This window comes from Suricata suricatta, chromosome 1 (genome assembly GCF_006229205.1).
Source record: "Suricata suricatta isolate VVHF042 chromosome 1, meerkat_22Aug2017_6uvM2_HiC, whole genome shotgun sequence".
Taxonomy (NCBI): Eukaryota; Metazoa; Chordata; class Mammalia; order Carnivora; family Herpestidae; genus Suricata; species Suricata suricatta.
This window is the reverse complement of record NC_043700.1, coordinates 182773545-182794796: the sequence shown is the minus strand read 5'-3', so window position 1 is coordinate 182794796 and position 21252 is coordinate 182773545. Positions and strand designations below refer to the sequence as shown.

At 40.9% G+C, this 21252-nt stretch overlaps 1 protein-coding gene across 4 annotated transcripts in view; it reads right to left on the bottom strand.

Moving 5' to 3' along the window:
- Positions 1 to 21252, bottom strand: part of TAPT1 (transmembrane anterior posterior transformation 1) — a 46691-nt gene that overhangs the window by 9534 nt on the left and 15905 nt on the right. For 3 of the 4 annotated variants that reach the window (XM_029948474.1, XM_029948469.1, XM_029948462.1), the window contains 8 exons: positions 11967 to 12129; positions 9428 to 9563; positions 8154 to 8251; positions 7905 to 7974; positions 6584 to 6664; positions 3677 to 3786; positions 2274 to 2333; positions 1835 to 1903 (listed from right to left, as the gene is read on the bottom strand). In XM_029948474.1, coding sequence (XP_029804334.1) covers positions 1835 to 1903; positions 2274 to 2333; positions 3677 to 3786; positions 6584 to 6664; positions 7905 to 7974; positions 8154 to 8251; positions 9428 to 9563; positions 11967 to 12129 — 787 coding nt within the window. Of the gene's footprint in view, positions 1 to 1834; positions 1904 to 2273; positions 2334 to 3676; positions 3787 to 6583; positions 6665 to 7904; positions 7975 to 8153; positions 8252 to 9427; positions 9564 to 11966; positions 12130 to 17930; positions 17997 to 21252 lie in introns of all 4 variants that reach the window. The other variant, XM_029948480.1, reaches the window with a different exon arrangement.

The following is a 21252-nucleotide window of genomic DNA, read 5'->3' as shown; positions in this document are numbered from 1 at the left end:
GCCCCACTCAAGGCTTAAATAATTTCATTTTTATCAAATATGTTCTTAGGTAATTTTATGATACATATGTCCAAAGCTTAATTTCTAGAAGACCTTGAAACCTAATTTCCTTTGCTTCTCCTGGATACAAATGCATTTTAGGACATAAGGTAACATTTAGAGAGAAACACTGTCATTCGTGGGCCTCAGCTGAAGAATGTGCAGGCTGAGGCTGAGGCCCTGGAATATTCCTCAAGGCTCCCAGCTATCTTCCAAAGCTACCGGCTGGCTCTGAAGCTCCGTCAGAAAAGCACTGGGGGGAAGACCCGCTGGACCCCTGCATAACTGCGTAACCCCCTCTGAAAAGATGGGAGGCTCTGCAGAAGCATTCACTGATCAATTATTAAACTTCAATCTTTGGTATAACAACCATAAAAAGTCATTTAAGGAATAAAACAAAGGCTGGAGAAAATGTTGAAAATAGTAAATTAAAAAATCTATACTAATTATGAATAGATATTTCTGGCAAATAAATTACTAGACAATTATTATTCGGCAAAGAAGGGCCACATTTAAATCCAATCACTTAACCGATCCTTAAAACAAAAAAATCTGTCAGGCAGCCTAGGTGTATCCTCACACTACATGTATCATGATTCCAGTTGTAGGAAACAAATGTAGAAAAATTTAATATTTTATCAATTTCTTAAACCTTAAACAATTTTACTTTTTAAAATACCATTTTTCCAAAATGCTAGGAGTTCCTTTTCTTACACAAAAGAAAATATACTATTATATAATAAACAAGGTACTAACAGAATTGAAATTTTTAGGATGTGGTTGTCTGGAGAGTTACAATGAAATATATATAACATTAACTCTATCAATCTCCCATCGTCTAAAAAGGTCAGGCAAACTCATCTAAAATACAGTTGGTATCACTTACAATTTCTTTATACACCTCTTAGTTGACTTCCAAGACACTTTGCATCTACAGGAGAATTCTAGATGTCCTTTGGCAAAAAGATGGTTGCATTTGTTTTGATGTGAGACTAGGTAGCCAACAAGGAATATAATCAAATACAGGTGTAGCCAGCAAGTCTTCTTAATTAATATTATTACAGCCCAATGTGGCTAGTAACTTTCTGCAAGGCTGTTCCGAGAAATTCATTAAATTATTCAAGTTCGGTGACAATATCTTGGATTGCTCTAATACACTTCAGTGTTATTACTTTTAAAAAATATATTTTGAGTATAACAGTAAAAATTTTCATTGTAAAAACTGGAAAACTTATAAAAAGTAATGGCTATAATGGATAAAGATTACTTCTTCATTTGAGCATACCATGATTTATTTTACCTATTTCATTTCTTTCCAAATTTTTACTACTATAAATGCCACTGCAATGCATAATCTTGCCTATAAACCATCATGTGCCTTTTATAATTACTTTCTCAGGATAAATTCCTACAACTGGAGTTACTGCATCCAAGCATTGCACTGTTAAACTGCCTTTTAGAAGTGATGGAGCGACTTCTTATACTTCCGCTAATACACGCTACGGTGGCCATGCCAATGGCTGCCACTGGGCACATCCATTCAAAAAGAAAAATCTTTGCCAAATGAGTAAGCAAAACTGAGCACTCTCGTTGGAAAGCCATTACGTAAAATAGTTTGTTAAAACTACTTATCTATTGGACAACTCAAAATCCAAAAAGATAATGACCCAACATAAAATTTCCTTCCCATTTTGTATCAAGCCCTTTTGAAATAAACTTATCGACAATCCATTAATTAATATTTTATAATGATGGCTATTTCATCAGAAAAAATGGGAAAAAAGTACAAACTTACCAAAACAGCTAGTGGGAGAGGAATGAACCCCATCCTCCGTGCCACAGAGTCGCTGTAATCAGTATACGCCTAGACAGAGAAAGGAGAGGATGATGGCATTTAAAAAGTTTACTTCCACTCATCAACAGCAAATGTTCTCAAGAGGTGAGACTATGCACAAAAACAGAAGCTGGCACCTATTATGTAATGAGTAAATTACTGTAAACATTATCTAAATGGTCATTATAGTAAGGTTTAAGTCCAAAGTTGTATAACTATTACAATGCTACAGAAGTCATACCCTGCTTAATATTGAGGACTACCATTATTTTACTAAACTGTAAAAACAGAAATTAAGTAGGAAGTTGAAATTTACAGAACTCTCCCTTAGCCAATATTCCACGCTAAATTAAACCACTGTTCAGTTAACTTCAGACTATGCCTCTGTTATAATGCTCACATTTTTCTGTCGGCTGCTAACAAGGTCAAAAGCAAGGCTGGCTCTATATTCACTGTAGACCTAAAGACAAATAAAAGTGAAATATTAAGTCATATAGTGCAAATATACACTGTGCACAGATTCAGACTTTGTAGATGAAAATGTAATAATTAACCAGGAAAAATGTGATCACCAAGCAGACATCTGGGTCGTGTTTCTCTACTTTCCTAGAGTAAGGGTAAACTGCCCTAATTCCCCTCTCTGTTATGCTTACGAGCCTCTCAAAGATTTCCCTTCAAAGAGGGATAAGCAGTCAATGATTATGACCCTGAGAGTTTAGAATTTGGGGAAAAGTGGCTACTTTAAATACTATAATATATATAAAATAACTTGACGTTTTAAATGAATAGTTAAAAAATTGACTGTCTATATAATGATAATGATGCCTTCTTCAAAAAATGAATGCTACACAAGATATAAAACTGAGTTAGAGAACACAGAAGTTATGAAGGGACTCTAAACTGACATTTCACTAAAAACCGCACTGAATCAAGTTTATTAATTTTGACTTCAGATGCTGAGAGGAAGATTCCATTCTGTACTGAGGAAGCCAAGAGAGTAAGCAGTGAATGACTTCCTTGATCACTGCTTTACAAAAGACAAAATCTTATGTAAATACGTTGAAGCGTTCAGAAGCTCTTAAATCATACATAGTAGCAGTTGCAACCACTTTAGATTTCAAATCTATGCCTTTTGAAACAGCATCATAATAAGACAAAGTATAAACCAAATAAAATGTAGGAAACTGCTGAAATGAATGTTTATTTTGGACCTGGGGCAGGAATGGAGAAGGCCCTGGGAACGCCCAGGGCTTTGTACCACGAGCCTACAGCACATGTCTGTCTCTGGAAACTCCACAGAGCAGCTGGCTGAAACACAAACCTCTCGAATCCTTTCACCAAGAGTATAAGGCTCTTGTTTTCTAGAACTTTTCAGAAACCTATAACCACAGGAGAAAGAATCCATTTTTAAATATAAAATACTTTTGAAAACCTACCAGAAGGACCAGTTTTGATAGTCTAATGCTTAAATAGAAACAAGGGGATTTTTTAAAGTTTAAGTAAACAAATTATGATAGTATTAACAGTTAATAATGATTCTGAGTCAGTGACACTCTTCTCCGACCTGAACTACTGGCCGATCTATACCTCCACCCAGAAGTATGGAATAGGACTGTTTGGCATTGAAATAATATACTTCCTGTACTATAATAATGTTTAGAAATTGAAAATTATAATTCTAAGTTTAAAGAATTAGTACTCTTATCTTTTTAAACACAGTAAACCTGGACTCGTTATTTTACAACTTCATAATATCTAGCAGTAGTCAACATGAAAGACTGAATTGGTTATTAAAATACATACATCTGCAGTAATGTCATTGAACTTGGTGATGAAGGCATGTTTTACAATATCCACGGCGGTTTCCGATGCAATCACCATACAGACATCTGGAAACAACACCCAGAGGTGATCTAGAAAGTGTAGGGGAAAGGACAGTTAAATCTCTTCATAGGAACAGAGTATCATGTATCATAACAGTATTAAACAGACAGCCACAGAAATCTGAAATCTCAGCAGGGCCCAATGATCATGCTGCCAATAAATGATAACTGAGGCAAAACTAGCATTCAATTAATAAGAGAAGAACACTATTTTATCAAGTGAAAGGATAATTCATTCAATAGATACTTATTGTGTGTTTTCTCTATGCCAAGCCCTTGAAGGGCAGGTCACAGAGGTAAGTGGAACCCCTGGCTTCCTTCACACAGCCAACACACTGGCAGGATGACTAATCAGGCAGGCCTGGTATAAAATCCTTTAACTCTAGAGCTGCCTCGTGTGCCAGTCGGGACATATGCCAAAGTCAATGGAATGATCTTCCTCTCTGATCACTATGATTAAAGAGACTGATCGTTATTTCAGTGTCCCACAGATGCCATCTGTCAAGCTTGCTCACCTTTACCATGTTTATTAAAATGTTGATTCAGTACCTAGTACCTGATAAAAAAATGCAAACAAATAACCTCCTAGGACCCTGAAGAAGGATGTGAGAGTGTGAAAGAGCAAGAAAAAGGTTAGGAACATCAAGAAGGATGCAGGCAGTTTGGGATCTGGGCACTTGAGGGCAGGGTGGGGAGAATACAGCGCAGGCCATCCGTGTTGACAGTTTCAGTGGGTCTGACATTGTGCTGAGGTTTTGGGAATTAGGAAACTTCTTTCCACATCAAACTCTGCCACTAACTAGCTACATGACTTTTGGCAAGTTTCTTAATGACCAAAGTTTCAGTTTCCTCATCTACAAAATGAAAAGTATCTGTATTTCACCACTGTGAGAATAAAGACGGACAGTGCAATATGCCTGGCACACAAAATAGCTAGCATTACTCTTCTGTTATTCATGGTCTTGCAAGCTTATAGGAAGCTTTCATAAATGAGTTTTATGAATGTTTATTTTAGAGAGAGAGAGAGAGAGAGACAGTGTGAGTGGGGGAAAGGCAGAGAGACAGAATCTGAAGCAGGTTCCAGGTTCCAGGCTCCGAGCTACCAGCACAGAGCCCAATATGGGGCTCGAACTCACAAGCCGTATGATCATGACCTGAGCCGAAGTCGGCTGCTCAACCACTAAGCCACCCTGGTGCCCCAGTGGGATTAAAAAAAAATACGAAATTAAAAAAAGAAACTAAAGAACGAGTGAAAGAATGATGAATTTACCCATGTTAAGTGCTCCTTTTATCACACTGCCATAGCAGTAATAAAGAAGACCCAAGGCAATTTGCTGCAAGTCCCAGGACAAATGAGAACATGATTCAAACATCCAGCTGTCCACAGGCTGAGGGCTACTGTCCTTTGGCACCACAGTCCCACTTCAAGGCTGCTGATCCCATGCGGGCTCTGCTGGCACCAGCCACGCGTGCCCACTACCCAGCCTCATGCAGACACCACGTTAGCTGCCGCAGTTGTAAACCAAGAATGCAGGTGCACAGAGAAAATCCCACTCTGGGAGGAAGGCTTTGCTGCCACAACTCAGGTAGGCTTTGGATCCATTCAGGTAGGAACTCAAGCCACTGTGAGATAGATTTCTTCTTATGCTTTTCACAAGAAAATTACTTCTGGAAATGTATTTCCAAGATTGTATATCTCATTTAACAACTGTTTCTGGTTTTTTACAGGTACCTGCAGACTAGCAATGAATCAAAATAAATTAACAAGTAGTTATTAAAAGCCTGGAATATACATGGCATTGAGGGTGATAAATAAAATGCAAAAAAAACCCAATCCTGTTCCTGAAGAACAAGGTTGTATCAAAATGTCAGACATAAAAAAAACTCTCAATTACTTGAGACACCTGAGCACATGACCGTTTCCCACCAAGCTCGCTTCAGCACTTCCAGACTGTATTTAACTACCCGTCTGTTTTCACTATCAGCCTGGGAGTCCTACACATAGTGCTGTCGACGTGGGCCACAGTGCCCAGCCATTTGTAAACGTCTGCTAAGTGAACGGATGACGAAAATCCATAGAATCTTTATTATTATTATTCTTATTTTAGAGAGAGAGAGAGTGTGCGAGGTAGCAGGAAAGAAGGAGCAGAGGGAGAGGGAACAAGAGAGGGACAAGAGAGAGTGAAGAAGAATCTTAAGCAGGCTCCATGCCCAGCACAGAGCCAGATGCGGGGCTCCATCCCACAGCCCTGGGATCATGACCTGAGCCAAAATCCAGAGTTGGGTGCTCAACTGACTGAGCCACCCAGGCACCCCGAAAATTCATAGAATTTTCACAACTTCCTATCAGTCCTGATTGAAAGGTGTATAAGTAACCAAATTTACTGCTTTATTTTTCTTCAGTCTATCTTTATTCAAAATGCTGATTAACAGGCAGTGAAAGAATAAGAGACAAATGTTAAGAAAGAAGTTTCTCTGGTGAACCCTGTGAATGGGAAAGAGCTGACTGTGTTTAAGAAGCCCAGCTCCCTCCAGTTAAACAAGTAACAAGAGGCCGCAGCGCCTGGCAGGGCCCTCACCCACCCAGTCCGCAGCTCCAGACACGCCACTGCGAGGTGTGCGGGCGCGCCGGCCGCAGACCGCTTCCCAGGACGCGGCCTCGGGCACACCTCAGAGCGCACTCCATCCCTCCTACCGACACGCCCGCGGGGTGGGAAGGCGGACGGTTTTGAAGTTCTCTGCAATATTCACCTTATCCCATGTAAAAGAATGATTTTTGGTTCAAGAGTAAAATCCGAAGGCACTGTATTTGTCAAGAGTTACACACCTGGATTCCAGGAAAACTGCTCCATGTTTCTTAGACACACGATTAGCAAAAGCACATAATTCGTGAATCGTTCCTTAATATCTGAAAAGAAGTTTAACATATAAATACTGTAGTGCATGTAAATAATAATAATATAGTGCATGTATAATTTTTAGTCAGAACACAAAGTATGATTATGTACAAATGTTTAGAAAATACACTAATTTATATATAGGACAGTGCTACATTGGTAAGGCATTTCCATGTTTCACTGACATAATTCTAGAATGGAAATCCCAGCTCTGTATATGGTTGAATAGAGATCAGTCGTTTTTTCTTTTGTATACTGAGGAAGGTTCCGCAATATGGTTCAACTACCATTTGTTTCTCTGCTTTCTTGATGATGGACATCTGGGTGTTTCCAGGGTCCAGCCGCTAGGGGTGAAGCTGCCGTATTTCTGGTAGAAGTCTTCTGTGAGAATGTCCTCTCACTGCTGAGCTACAGACAGCCAAATGCTCAAATGTATAAGAAACTGCCAGGTTTCCCAGAGCAATTATAGTGTCTTCCACTCACACCGTCCAAGCATGGGGACGCCCGTCACTCCATACCCCTGCTAGCATTTGGCACTGTCACACCAGAGGGGCAGCCACTCCGGGGCGTGCGCAGGGATAGCTCATTAGGGCTTTCCCAACCTCATTTTTCACCACAGTGAAAATGTCAGCGTGGTGAGAGAGAAATCATATGTTCATATTTTCATGCAACAGTGTTGGCTTGGTGAAGTCTCTTCCAGGGACTCAGGGACACCTCTCCAGGGTTCTCTGGGCTATACTTTGAGAACCAAGCTCCTTTGATTTTTCTTAACTATGAAAGATAACATCTCCAGGGATAGAAGCTGCACCCCCATGTTTCTCAAGGCAATAAGGAGGCAGTGTGGCCCAACTGAAAAAGCTGAGCACAGAGAGACAACCTCAGGGCTACGTCATCATTCTGCTCTTAGCATCTGGGTGGGTGACCCTGGGGAGGTCAAATTACTTTCTGTGTTAGTTTCCACATCTATAAAATGGAATGTCAGCTGCTACAAAGAAATTTCTGGATTAAGAAGGAGCTCCGAAAGTCTGGTAAGGTGCTATACAAATGTTTCTCATTCTTTATTATCTTAAATATCTTGAGATTACAATATCCTAGAGAAAAAGACAACTCAGTAAAGATGCTAAGGGAGTAAGAGAAAGCAGAGCTTAAGTCAAAGAAACAGTGAGCCGGAGGAAATGTGACATCCCAGTTTCAGAATGAACTGCATAATAGTCCTGCATAACGCTGCCTGTAGGAGCCAAGTGTACATACCGCTGTTTGACATCTGGAAAAGATTGTTCTTTTCAAACTTCTTGAAAACACTTCCTTTAATTTCAACAAACTGCAACAGGAAACAAAAAAAGGACTTTTATTATTATAACAGTTTAAAAAATGGACATGCTACATATAAAACTTCCTGGAGAGTAAATAACATGAAAAAAATAATTTTGTCCCATCCAGAATATTACCACTAGAGTGTCCATATAACCTCAAAAACGTTAGATAAAACCTCACACTTACATTATTGGACATCATGATGGTGAGCAGCGACTTGTTGTGGGAGTTGAAAGCCACGTTGAGGGTAGTTGCTTGAACCATGATGAGAATTGCATGCAGAACTAGCGGGGCGACATCAAGGAAAAGGCCCGTTTTCATGTCCTATCAGCAGATACAACTGCACGGTTTTGAAAGTGAATAAAGTGGGAGGGGGGCCTGGCTATGCTTTCTAAATCCAGTCTGGCGTTCGTGCTTTGTTACTTTATCAGCTACAGGGGATTCGAGCTTCTCAGGTAAGATGGACGGGACCCGCGTGAAACAAAGGCAGAGAAAACAGGCCTTCAGAAAAGTTTGTTAAATATATGGAATAAATAAATATATGGAATAAATTATGATAAATACTGAGAAAAGTGGCTTAGCTAATTTGCATTCTAAAATAGAAAAGCAAAGTAAAAGTCTGGAAGCAACTGGCCTCTGTAGTTCTACAGGGGATGGGGATGTAAGATAGTAAGAAATGTCTAGTAATGAAGAGTCTTCACATGCCATTTCTGAAAACGTCCACAAGCTGCAGGCATTCTGTTCGTATCACACGCGGACTAGCTTATTTAAAGGAGATGATGACTGTTGTTCTTCGTATACTCGTACCTCACTTTTATGCTCACAGAAATCTTCCCACTTAATCCCTTCATCTTCCAAGTATTAATCCAACCCTGTCAAGTCTCACTCTTTCAGGAGTCTTGACCCCATGTGGAAGTGAAGTGCAGCTACTCATGCGTGTGTACAAACACACACACACAGTTTAGACAGTAAAGCCTTTGATTTTCAAAAGAAAAGCTTTAAGACGGGGCACGGGGGGAATAGGGGAGATAAAACCTCCAAAATTCCTCTCAACCAATTTCATATTCTACCTCTAAGATGAGCTGTATACATTTTAAGCCCTAGGATTTAACAAAGAATTCATAGGCTTAAAGATAACTTCCAAACAATTCCAATGCGGGTATGAAAGTTACACAGGTGCACCTGAAGTGTGTATAAACACGAACGCTGCATCTTCAAGTCCTTCCATGTAATCCGTTACCCTGAGACGAGAGCTGTTTTCTCCTGGCTCCAGGGAGCAAGCATCCACGAGGCTCTTTAACTCATAATTACTACTACGGCCAATGTATCAAAAGAAAGACATTTCACATTAATCTTCAGGACACACTCCCCTCCCCCTTTTAAATCTGAGAAACACCTAACCAAATAAAATGATGCAAGGTATGCACTGACTTGAAATTTCCAGTAACCCTGAAGGATACAGACATAGAGGACGGCCATTAAAAAGTGAGGAATCACTCCGATATGGGCTCTTTTTCTCTCTTTAGGCTCTGTTGCGGTCCAGTAGAGAGCATCTAATATATCTTGTCCAAATGATGAAAACAGACGATCTGCTACCTAAGGAAAAAGATTATGGGAAAGGTGTTTCCTTTTTTTTTTTCCTTGAAACATGTTTCTTAATATTCCATCTAAATATGTTACTACAATTCAGACGCAACTCAAATACTGAAGCTCTTTTTAAATTCCACTGGAAGGCAAGCTACAAAAGAACAGAGATCTTTGTTTACTTATGCAGAGGCATTTCTTTATTCTCCGCCACACAGTGAGTGCTCAAATTCCTGTATACAGTCTCATTATCTATATTCATAACAAGGAGTGTCTTACATGGTGGCAAAAATAAAAGGAAGAGGTACATCAAAATCATAGATCCTCTGGTTTTAATTCTTCAAATTCAGACTAAGGATCTGAACTTAAATCCTTTAGGACAAATATACAGTCTGACCCACTGTATTTCTACCTAATATTTGTAAACAATGGTAGCTGTAATTTATTTGGGACTAATTATATAGCATATAATATGCAGATTTACTTCCTAAAAACATTTTCAGGTACCAATCTCCATGAATATAGAAGGATAAGTAACTAAAAGCACATTAAAAAAAAAAAAAAGGAGGGCACAGGTCATTCAGGCTTCAGCTGCATGGGCATCCACACACAGATCATCAGCCTTGGGCTCCCAGAGCCTCTAACCCATCACTCTGTTCATTTCACCACGGTATTTATCATTTCCTAACATTTCCTTGTTGACAGTCTTTTTCCACCTGCAGAACAGAAGCTCCATGAGAACAGGCTTTGCTCACCTCTGGATTTTTAGGGTCTAAAGGCAGTGCTTGACATGCAGAAATTGTCGATTAAATACTTGCTAATGAAGACAGAAGAGCCCCCCACTGCTCAGGGAGTGCTCAGCACACGTAGGGTGCCATGCTAAGCCCCATGTACTGCGTCACTGAACGTCCGTAAGTCCCCTAGCACCGCGGTTCACAGATGAGACAGTAAGAGTTGGAGACACTCAGCAGCCTGCAGCCACATCCAGGACAGCAAGGCAGTGAGCGGAGGCAGCAGCGTTCGGTCAGAGACGGTCTACCTCTAGATGAGAGCCTGGACTCCTGTCCACGATGCTGAAACCACGTCGTCAACTGTTGTCTGCAGGGAGGATGTGTTTCAGCCGTTCCGGTCAGCAATTTGTGGACTCTTCCTTAAGGCCCATTCTCTAATAACAGTACTGAGGCCATCCCGTAGAGGGCTTCATAAACTAGGGGGCACATTATGTTTGGGAGTAGAAAGAAGCCCTCAGCACCTACAACCCCATGTGAGGGAAGGCTGAGAAGAAAACTAGTAGACCACTGGCAGGAAGAGCCACTCACGTGGCCGAAGGGATCAGATGAGATGAGCCCAGGCTCTTCTGTATGGGGCAGGGGCCCGGGGCGGGGGGCAGACTGGGATGGCTACCCTGCCTCCAAAACCCACACGCACCATCTGCATCCTACCTGGTGGGGCAAAACAAGAGCACAGGCAACGAGCCTCGAATCAGGAAGCTAGGGTGTGTTTTATATCACGTTGGTCAGTGAACTTAGGAGTAAGGACGGCCAGAGTTCCACGGCCGTGAGGGTACGGAGAGCCCTGCGCCGGCGCAGGAGTGCGGTCCCAGAGGAGACAGGCCAGCAGGCCCCACACCAGCCCATGTGCCCAACTCACTAGGGAAAGTCCTTTCCCAGCTCATTTAAAAGATAAGTAGACTTTACTTGTGTCCCTAAGAAGTAGTATAGGAAAATGCATTTGAGTCTCAAAAGTTTTTTATCACCTAGGGTAGCTTACTTACTATTTTAAAAATTTATTAAAGCAAAGCATTACGTTTTTTTTGCTTTGTGTAGCTGCTTAATTTTTGTATGAAAGCAGATTTTCATATGTTGACTGCTTTGAAGTGAAATATATTAAAAAACATTAAGTACTTAGAGAAATTGGGAAACTTCTGTTTGCTTGCTCAATGCAAAAATTCCAAGGCACTTTAAAATATAAATCTATTATAGCAAACACATATATAATCCTTTTTTCATAATTTTTAAAGGTCCAGTGAAAAGTACACATGGGTTTCCAATGAATTTGCAAACAAATTTCCCTACCAAATGACAACTTACATTCTCATGGGGGGTACTGACTAAGCTCTAGGCAGCGGGCACCTCCTACCTGAGGACAGGTCACGCCCTGGGGACCCGGGACCCGCAGTGGGCACCATCTCGTCAGGATGAGATTCTCCAGCCTCAGCCAGGAACCACTTAATCAGAATCTGCATTTTTAACAAGGTCTCCAGTGACTGCATAAACATCAAGGCCAACAACAGTCCCCGTGCTAGAGCTGGCAGCAAGTATCCGTATCAGAAGACTCCAAGTCTGCACATCAACCAAGCCTGTGGAGCCTGGGAGGCTGGGCCGGCCGTGCGGGTGCAGGAGGGCCCTGACTCACCTCCAGCATATTGTAGATGATGTATAGCTTGATGACGGACTGCCCCCTTATCAGGTGATACATCATGGAATAGTCAACGTAGTGCATCATGAAATAGCAGATCACCAAAATGACACCCTTCAGGATGTCACACACCTGAGCAGGCTGAAGCAGACGTCTGTCCCTGAAATACACAATAGGTAATAAAAACATGAGTTTTTCTTTATGTGTTCTAGAAATCATCTTTACTGAACATGCACTGGCATACAAAAAGAACAATGAGAATTAACGTTGATCTTTTAAGAACTAACAAATTCTATTAACTACTCAGCAGTGTGAAGTTTTCTGTTGAGTACAAGATATAAAGATGTGAAACCAGAATTACTATTAGAAGTGGGCCCTCTTAAGCAAACACAGAGGGCGGGCGTCTGCTGATAAAGTGCTTTGAAGCAATTCATTTCCATGATTTCGACATAAGCCTTTCACCTCATCTCAAAGCCCTGCAGCCTGCCGGCTCGACGCATCATACAACAGCAGCTCTGCACTTTTCATTTACAGCATAGAAGATTCCTCCATGTCGCTCTGCAAGGCGTTCACACTTCCATGACGGCGTCATGTCCACTGGGTGGACGTGCCATGATCCACCTAACACCGCTGGCAGATGTCCAGTCTTCTGCCACCACAAACCGTGAGGCCATGTACATGTCATGCCTCATATATGAAAATATATCTACAGGATAAACTTCTAAAATTGGACTTGACGGGTATGTTCCCGGGACAGAAGCAGCCGAACTTCCTTCTCTGAAGGCTGTACCAATTTTCACATCCACTAGTAGCTTATGAGGAAGCCCAAGTGCATCAGTCCAGGGCTAGACACTTTTGGATCTCTGCCCATCCCACTGCAAATAGCATCTAGCGTTCTTCCAGTTGATTTTTCCCAATGGGAAAGAGGCATTTCTTTATATATTTAAGTTACTTATATTTTCTGTGAATTCTTCCCCCGTATCTTTTTCTTATTCGCTTGACCCAAGTTGAAAATTTGTTTTACTCATTAATATGGGCAGAATCATTGTTTACTTCAGATGGGGTTTCAAGGCAGTCTACCCCCAAGTATGCCAATGTGGCATATTATTTAGAATTAAAGTGACTGAAGAAACAGCTGATAACAAGGACAGCTGACCTCTTCTGTCCCCTTGAAAGCAGGAGATAAATTCCCCCATGAATGGTACCCTCCTTGCACCCAGAGCGACACAGAAGGCATCCGTATCACCAGAGATAAGAAATCCAGCACTGAGAAGGCTGTATAAGCAACCCTCGTCACTTCTTCATTACCTTGCTACCCCAAGCCCAAATGGCGGGGTCTTGTTAATTCTTCAGAAATGTACTCTTTCTTTGTCTTAAAGGTATAGAAGCTCCCTGCTTGGGCACTCCTTTGAGTCTCATATTTTTATGAGCTCCTGTACGCATGAAATCAAATTTTTCTCTTTTTAGTCTGTGTTATGGCAGGTTTATTATCAGCCAAAAAATCTAGAAAGGGAAAAAGAAGGTTTCCTCCCCGACACTTCAGAGGTCAGAACATAAAGAGCGTCTAAACTGTACATGGCATCATCTTACTAAGACACAGGTTAAAAAAAAAAAAACAAACCACCACACACACACAGAAAAGAGGAACTTTAAGATTTCATTCAGTGAAATTCCCGTGATTCTACTGGAAGCAGCTCTAAGTCTCCCGCAAATTCCTCGGGACAGGAAATGCTCCATCTACTGTCTGCACAGCCTTTCTGCCCAGTGTAATCAACAAAAGCCTTCAGCACTTTCTTCAGGAATGACCGAATCTCTGCATTTCCACCCTGGGGACAACATTCTAGCACCAAACTAAGGGGTCAGCTCATCTCCCAGCAGGCCCTCGCTTGACATCCTAAGGTCTCACTCCACAGACTCGGTATTGCCTGGTGACCTATTCTCTGAGGCTCTTTCCTAACCACTGTGCACATTTGGATCAGGGGCTCTTCTCTTTCACAGTCTTGCAGAGTTCATCAAGAATCTGCAAGTCTCCCCAACTATCACCTGAAACACTGTTTTACACAAACAGCGAAACATTTTTACAAATGAAGTTTGCAGCACCAGCTCCGTAAGCAGTTGATACAGGACCTCATTCTTATTTTCTATAATGAATATACCACATGGAGTTTTCAGTCAGATATGATTTTGATCTGTTCACAAAGAGAACACGGGATACTGCAAAGTCCTGAAAAGAAGCAATTTCTGTGAGAACTAGGTCTACAAAGGTTTCGAAGGAAGATAGTGAACTGAAGCAGGGAGTCCAAATGGGGAGACAGGTCAGCGTCAGTCTATGTCAGACTGTAGGTCTTGAGACCAGCGCTAGAAACTGACAAACCAATGGAAACCGTTCTTAGCAGCTGAAGTTTCAAGGACAAAGCTGATCAATCTCTATCACTATTTCCCTGTTCTCCTGACTCTTGTTTCCAGTGCTGTTCCTCTCTCCCAAGTGGATTCTGGCTGTTTCTCTTCATGGCCCAGAGTGACCTTCACCTCCCATCTCCCAGCCCAGAACAGAGATCTCTGTCAAGGGCTATTCAATTATCAAGGCAATTCTCTGCCCCTACTCCCACAAGATTAAAAACAGAAGAGGCATTACATTTGCTGAGAGTTGGAACTAAACATTTTTTTAATTCAAACATTGAGAAGAGGAGATTTTGAACACCTGGCCTATGTGACACTGCCCGCCCCCCCAGGACAGCCAGGGGACAGAATGGCATCGGTACGGAGTTCACCACCCAACTTCTTCAGAAGCGCAGGCACAGCCTTGCGGGTGCTGAATATCACAAGTCACCAAGGGTCGTGGGCCTCTGTATTTAGGAACTACAGGTCATGTTTTATGAATGAAAGAAAATGATAGGTACCCAAAGTAGGGCAGTATTAATTAATCTGCATTAATTACCACAGTGATTTTGATTACTAATTAAAGTAAGAAAACTATACTTAGAACTTTTGGTAATAGATTGACACTTAGTTAAGTGATTTCAGCCAAAGTAATTTTATTTAAGAGACAAAGGGCTTTAAAAAGGCAATTATGTGTCTTTATAAACATTTACAACAAAGGACCAATGTGTTGGTACATCTATGAAGGAATATTGTTACTAATTACAAGTCATTGTTGGAAATTAGAGCTACCAAACATTGGAAAAATACACCCCCAAACAGCACACAATAGGACACAATTTTGAATGAAGATGATAACAATTCACAATTAAGCATAAACAACTTAGTTTAGCTTTATTTTGCCTAGGATTAAGCCAGGTGGCAAAAACAATAGAAATGTTGTAGAAACACCTTATGTTACAATTCAGTTACCACGTGGCAGTCACTGTTCTAGGTGCTTGGAATACACTCATTTCCATATTCACAATAATCTTATTGGCAAGATACTATCTCCATCTCAGTCTTACAGATGAGGCAAAGTGCAGTCAAGAATGTGCCCACAGCTGGACAAGTACTCAGTCAAGAAATGGAGGAGTAAGGATTTGAACCTTGGCAGTCTGGCTCCAGAAGGCATTTTCTGGCCTATTACCAGCCACCATTCTAGACTTTACTTTAAAAGAACTTCTAAAATTGGGGCACCTAGGTGGCTCAGTTGGTTGAGCGTCCAACTTCAGCTCAGGTAATGATCTCAGGGTCACAGGTTCGAGCCCCACGTCGGGCTCTGTGCTAACAGTTCAGAGCCTGGAGCCTGCTTCAGATTCTGTGTTTCCCGCTCTCTATGTCCCTCCCCCACTCATGCTCTGTCTCTTGTCTCTCGAAAATTAATAAATGTTAAAAATAAATAAATAGAAGAACTTTTAAATCAACAAATTGGGACCCTTTCTCTTTTGGTATAATTTAATACTATATTATCACTGTACTGACATCTCATCTGGAAAAATTTTGCGCTTAACAGCAAATATATCATCATTTTTGTCCTTTATTTCTAAAAACAAAACAAAACAAGATCATATTCCACTGGACCCACTACTTTCTGTGAGCTCCCAGCTCCGGTGAAAACCTCCACTACTAAGGTCATAAGGGGTTGCTCCAGAGAGAACTCGGATTCTCAAAATTAAGGAGTATTATTCAAATAAAGTATAAAAGTAGCAGACCTCCTAAGAAACAATCTTGTTTTCATATAAACATCCCTGTTAATGTTAAAGGAAAGTTGTAAAAATAGAAATTATTCCTAAGGTGCCATCTTAAAAGGTATCTGTGTAGATCACAGCATCTCTGAGTAAGAAAAGCCCTAGCCTCAGAATGAGTTCACAGGATTAAAGAAACTTGAACCAGGCCCAGTATATGTTTCTCTCTCCATCAGGATATTTTTAGACGACTCTCTGATAAGCATTTCCAACTCAGTAAGAAGCTTATCCACAGCCTTGCCAGTCAACTTGGAATGGGCTTTCAAGCAATACTGTCAGGCTCAAGTTCTTCCTTATAAATGTCTGTTAAGTGGTAGTTACTAGCAATTCATTTTGCAAATGCTGACAATCCTACGTGAACACATAAATAAGTGGAGGAAGCTGTTGGACCTAGTGAAAAAGCCACTCATCTGATGTATGGGCTTGGCTGTGAGTTATCGCAAGACCAGGAACATCAAACAAGATATTCAACAGAACTTAAAATATTTTGAAAATTTTCATGTCAAGCCACTCATACAGAAACCATGTTTTCTCATTTCCAAATTTCACCTTTTACTCATTCAAACACTTCCACTGGACATGCACAATTGTCTATGAAAGCACTGCCACTGGTCCAAAGGGCTCAGAGATGCGTGGGGACCGAACAATGCGGTGGACAGACAGGGTGTAGGTATGCTCCTTCCTTCTGCTCCAGCAGGTAACATGCTGATACTAAAGTAAAAAGTGGTAGCATACAGAAAGATCAAGGAAAAAGAAAAGGTAACACAAACGAGCAAGAAAAAACCCCGCCTGGTTGATTTTCAAATTGGTGGAGAAACATGTTGAGCTATCAGCATGAGACATTTCATTATAAAATACATAGACTGAATCTTTCTTTCTTTCTCTCTGAACACTTTTAGCTATTTGTAATATAACTAAAAGAATGCAAAATTTTTAAAAAGTATAAAATATTATATGGTTCCCATTTTTAAAAAAGAAGTTCTTTTATAATTTTGAAGCAAATTCAAATACAGTATTTCAATTAAGAAATTTTCCTTGGGGCACCTGGGTGGCTCAGTAGGTTGGTGAGGTGTCCAACTTTGGCTCAGGTCATGATCTCATGGTTCATGGGTTCAAGCCCTGCGTCAGGTTCTGTGCTGACAGCTCAGGGCCTGAAGCCTGTTTCAGATTCTGTGTCTCCCTCTCCCCCTCTGCCTCTCCGCTGCTTGTGCTCTCTCTCTCTCTCTCTCTCTCTCTCAAAAATAAACATTAAAAAATTTTTTTTAATTAAAAAAATATATTTTTCTTAATGAAGAAATAGTATTTTAAATCTTAAGTTCTCCTGACATACAGTAGGAAAATAATTACTAATGCTTAAATTGAATGGCTATAAGTGCTTCCTTGGGTTTTAAAATGCCTTCACACTACACAAGGAGAAAACCCACAGGTTTAATAAAGCTATGCTCACTATCTAGAGTAATGCACAATACAAACGGCTGATACGGAAGGGGGTGAGCCGCCTCAGCTGACTGCCGAGGCATCGAGGAGAAAGTATTGCTGTCAAATCTGGACCAACGAGTGTAATTAAAGATCATTTTACTGAGTGATTTTTCTAGGTTGGGTGAGATCATGGTCAAAGCCTGAAAAAACGTGGACAGAGCTTTAGGAGCAAGTAAAGGACATTTTCTTCGGGTGTCCATCCTCAAAAGGGGATGTCTGCCTATGCTGTTTTTGTCATTTCCGTTATAATTAATATTTGTTTGCACGGATGTCAATTTGGCCAAGAGAATAGAAGGAAAAATCAGGGTTTACTCACCACAAGGAGTCCCTGTGACACCACATTCCATTCTATAAAGGAAGTGAAAGTGCTCCTCCCTCGGGTCTGATTTACGAGAGAGAAAGAAAGAGAGAAGGTTGTCATGTTGCTACACTACTCAGAGTGCCATGGTGAGGAGACGGGACAACAAGCCTGAATTAGGGGACTCTCTAACAAAACACGTGCACTGTTCTCCACACAGCAGCCACGCAGATCAGCCCTGGTAAGGGGGTCACAGACATACTTGCTTCCCCAGAGAACCACCAAGAGCGCTCCCTCCATGTGCTGTACGGAGGGGATAAACCATTCAGGGCAAAACTGAGGCTCAGGCCTAAGAAGAGAAAAGTCCTGCGTGTGTGTGTGTGTGTGTGTGTGTGTGTGTGTGTGTGTGAAGTGAATCTGGGGTGAATTATCTTGAAGGAGGTGAGGCTCACAGAGGAAACCCAACAGCTTAAGAAACTCTCAAGCTTTTGAAATTCCTAATTCTTCTGAGAGATGAAAGCCTTCCTGGGGGTAAGCCCTCCAAGGAAAAAGACACTATTGCCTCTTAAAAATGAAAAAGTCCATGAAACCTCAAGTAAGAGTTCTGCCGAAAACCGAAGTGAGGCCCGGAAATTTGCTTGCACATATTTTATTTGCTCTGATAGTAAAAGAAAATCACTCTGGCATTTATTACCTAAGCCTACTCTACACTTACTGCCATCTACAATGGCTTAGCAAAGGTTTCAAAAATACCAATCAGTTCTTAGCACCAGAGAGCATGGTTTTTCTCTATCATCTCCCTCAACTTTTAGCTCAAATGTTAGAGAGAATTCTAAAAAAGTGAAGTCGCAAGTTTGAGTAGGAAAGAGGATTCACAAAAATGTCAGGTATATTAAAAACACTTCCACAATTGTTTATTCTATATTTATTCTAGAAGTAAATTCAGAAAAGTGAGGTCTGATACCTCTTTAGCATGATATAGAGAAGCCAACTTTTCTAAAAAATGAAATACTTTCATTCTTCCAAGAAACACAGATACTTTACATAATCAACCCAAAGGGAAGAAACCCAGGAATCTGTTTTTAAATAATCTGGATGTCTGGGCACCTGGGTGGCTCAGTTGGTTAGGCTTCTGACCTCCTGAGCTCAGGTCACGATCTCATGCAGGATTCAGAAGTTTGAGCCCCTCATCGGGCTCTGTGCTGACAGCTCAGAGCCTGGAGCCTGCTTCAGATTCTGTGTCTCCCTCTCTCTTGACCCCTCCCCTGCTCATGCTCTGTATCCTTTTCTCTCAAAAATAAATAAACATTAAAATTTTTTTTTAATAATCTGGATGTCTTTCTTTTAGTCTCCAAAATATTTGGGGGTGAAAATTTTTCAAGATTGTTACTTCATTAGCAAAACGTTGTCAAGTAAGTATTCCTAAGATCACTAAACTTTTTACGGAAGCAGTGCTTCCTCTGTAGGCAACACAAACACACCTACCAAGTCAAGATAATAACCCTGCAACCTCTCAAAATGAACATTTCAAAGCTGGCAAAATGCCTACCAGTGGGGATCTCACAATGAAGGCTGGGTTTTCTTGAGGGCGTGGAGAATCACCGTGGCCCTCAGCTGTGGTGAAGGGCAGAGTCCTTGTGTACTTAGATGTCAGCAGTGGCAAAAAGCAAACCCAAACCAAAAACCATGGCAGGTTTTCAGAATACTCAGGAGTTGGCTCAAAGAATAAATTTCTAAAGCAGAAAATCCGGGAGGCTGTCAGCTTTCAAAGGCATCTCCCAAATGCTGCGGGAGATTAACTCTGCAAGCATCTCCAATATGGAAAGAAGGCAACAACATTACACAGCTACCAACGTGACCCGGAAACAGTGCTAGAGACCACAAAGGCACTGTGTGCATGTCACATCCTGACCGCCCTGACAAATATCTTTCTCCCGCTTTGTGGGGGAGGGATTCAACAGCACTAAGAAACCGAGAAGACAGCAACTTTCTTAGAGAAAAGAGGCTGACATACAGGAACGTAAGAATAAGGGAACGGGGAAAAAAACCCCACAATCAACTTCCTTATTGGTCTTTTGAATTTCTTTTTATCCCTTTGCAAAAATAAAGTCAGACTGAAGGGAAGAGCACGTTTTACTTGCTGAAAAAGTTGGAACATAACACAACTACTCGTGAAGACAAATCAACCTTTAATGGAAGTAGAGAATGCTGGAAGAAAAGGTATAAGAAGGCAGAATTTGACTATTTCTAAATAGTAATTCCGTAAAAACAAATGTATTTTTCTACACCTGAAGTATTAAAGAGGTCTTAGGCATAATATTAACAATAGCTTTGTTAACATAATTTTCTCATCCTAGTTCAAGTTTAAACATTTCAAGTTTGGTGCTTTTAAAAATAATGCTCAAAAAGACACTGTTTTCTAAATTGCTCCAAGAAAATATAAATTGCAATGCGCACTACTGTAAGCACAAATGACTCACTTTGGATAAAGTATACTTAAGGTTCTAAGACAGTAAGGCAGTATTTTCATATTCTGTGTAATCTGGCCTACATTCACACAGAATATTAAAGTTGCGGAAGTTCTATTATGAAATTTTAACTGCATTTCACATTATGTACATATATCATATATTTATTAGTGACAGCATAAAATGTAATTTTCAGTTGGTCTCAGTTGCAGAAATAGCAAGGGTTTGCACTGGGAAACTCAACGGAGTCACGCATGTGGAGTAACACGCTGCCCTCTAGTGTCATTTTAGCTCTAAAGCCTTGAAAACAGAACACATTTTGCCTTTGAAATGTAATTCAAATTAACTTACACTGAAGGTATTTTAAAGTAGTACACAAAAGCAAACATCTCTACCTTATGTGCTAAGAAAAATCCTGAAATACCTAGAAAAGTTGGCTCCGAGGACCATCAGCCACACACAACAATGCAAACGGGAGGGGCGACCGAAGAGCTGCCAGCTCTCGGCAACGCGTCCTTTAGTTTCCAGAGCACAGGCTGAAAGACCTCCCTCATGCTATTTTGGTGCCCTGCTTCCCTCAAGCGACAAGGAACACGAGAAATGACACAGTTCTAGATGCCTGCACAATAACAAGATGGGTCTTCAAACGGAGCCTCAAAAAGGCCTTCGGGAAAACACTGACAAATCACCACTGCCACTCATTCAGTGAGCCTCCACTGTGTGCTACCATGCCCCAGGAAGGACCCACTCTAGAAGGAAGAGAGTTTTTAAGTTATATTTCCCTACAATCTTTTATCTCATCATATGCCAACAGCCACATGGGACACCCAAGGTCCTTGAAAGCCATTCACTTAAAGATGACTGGAGCACAA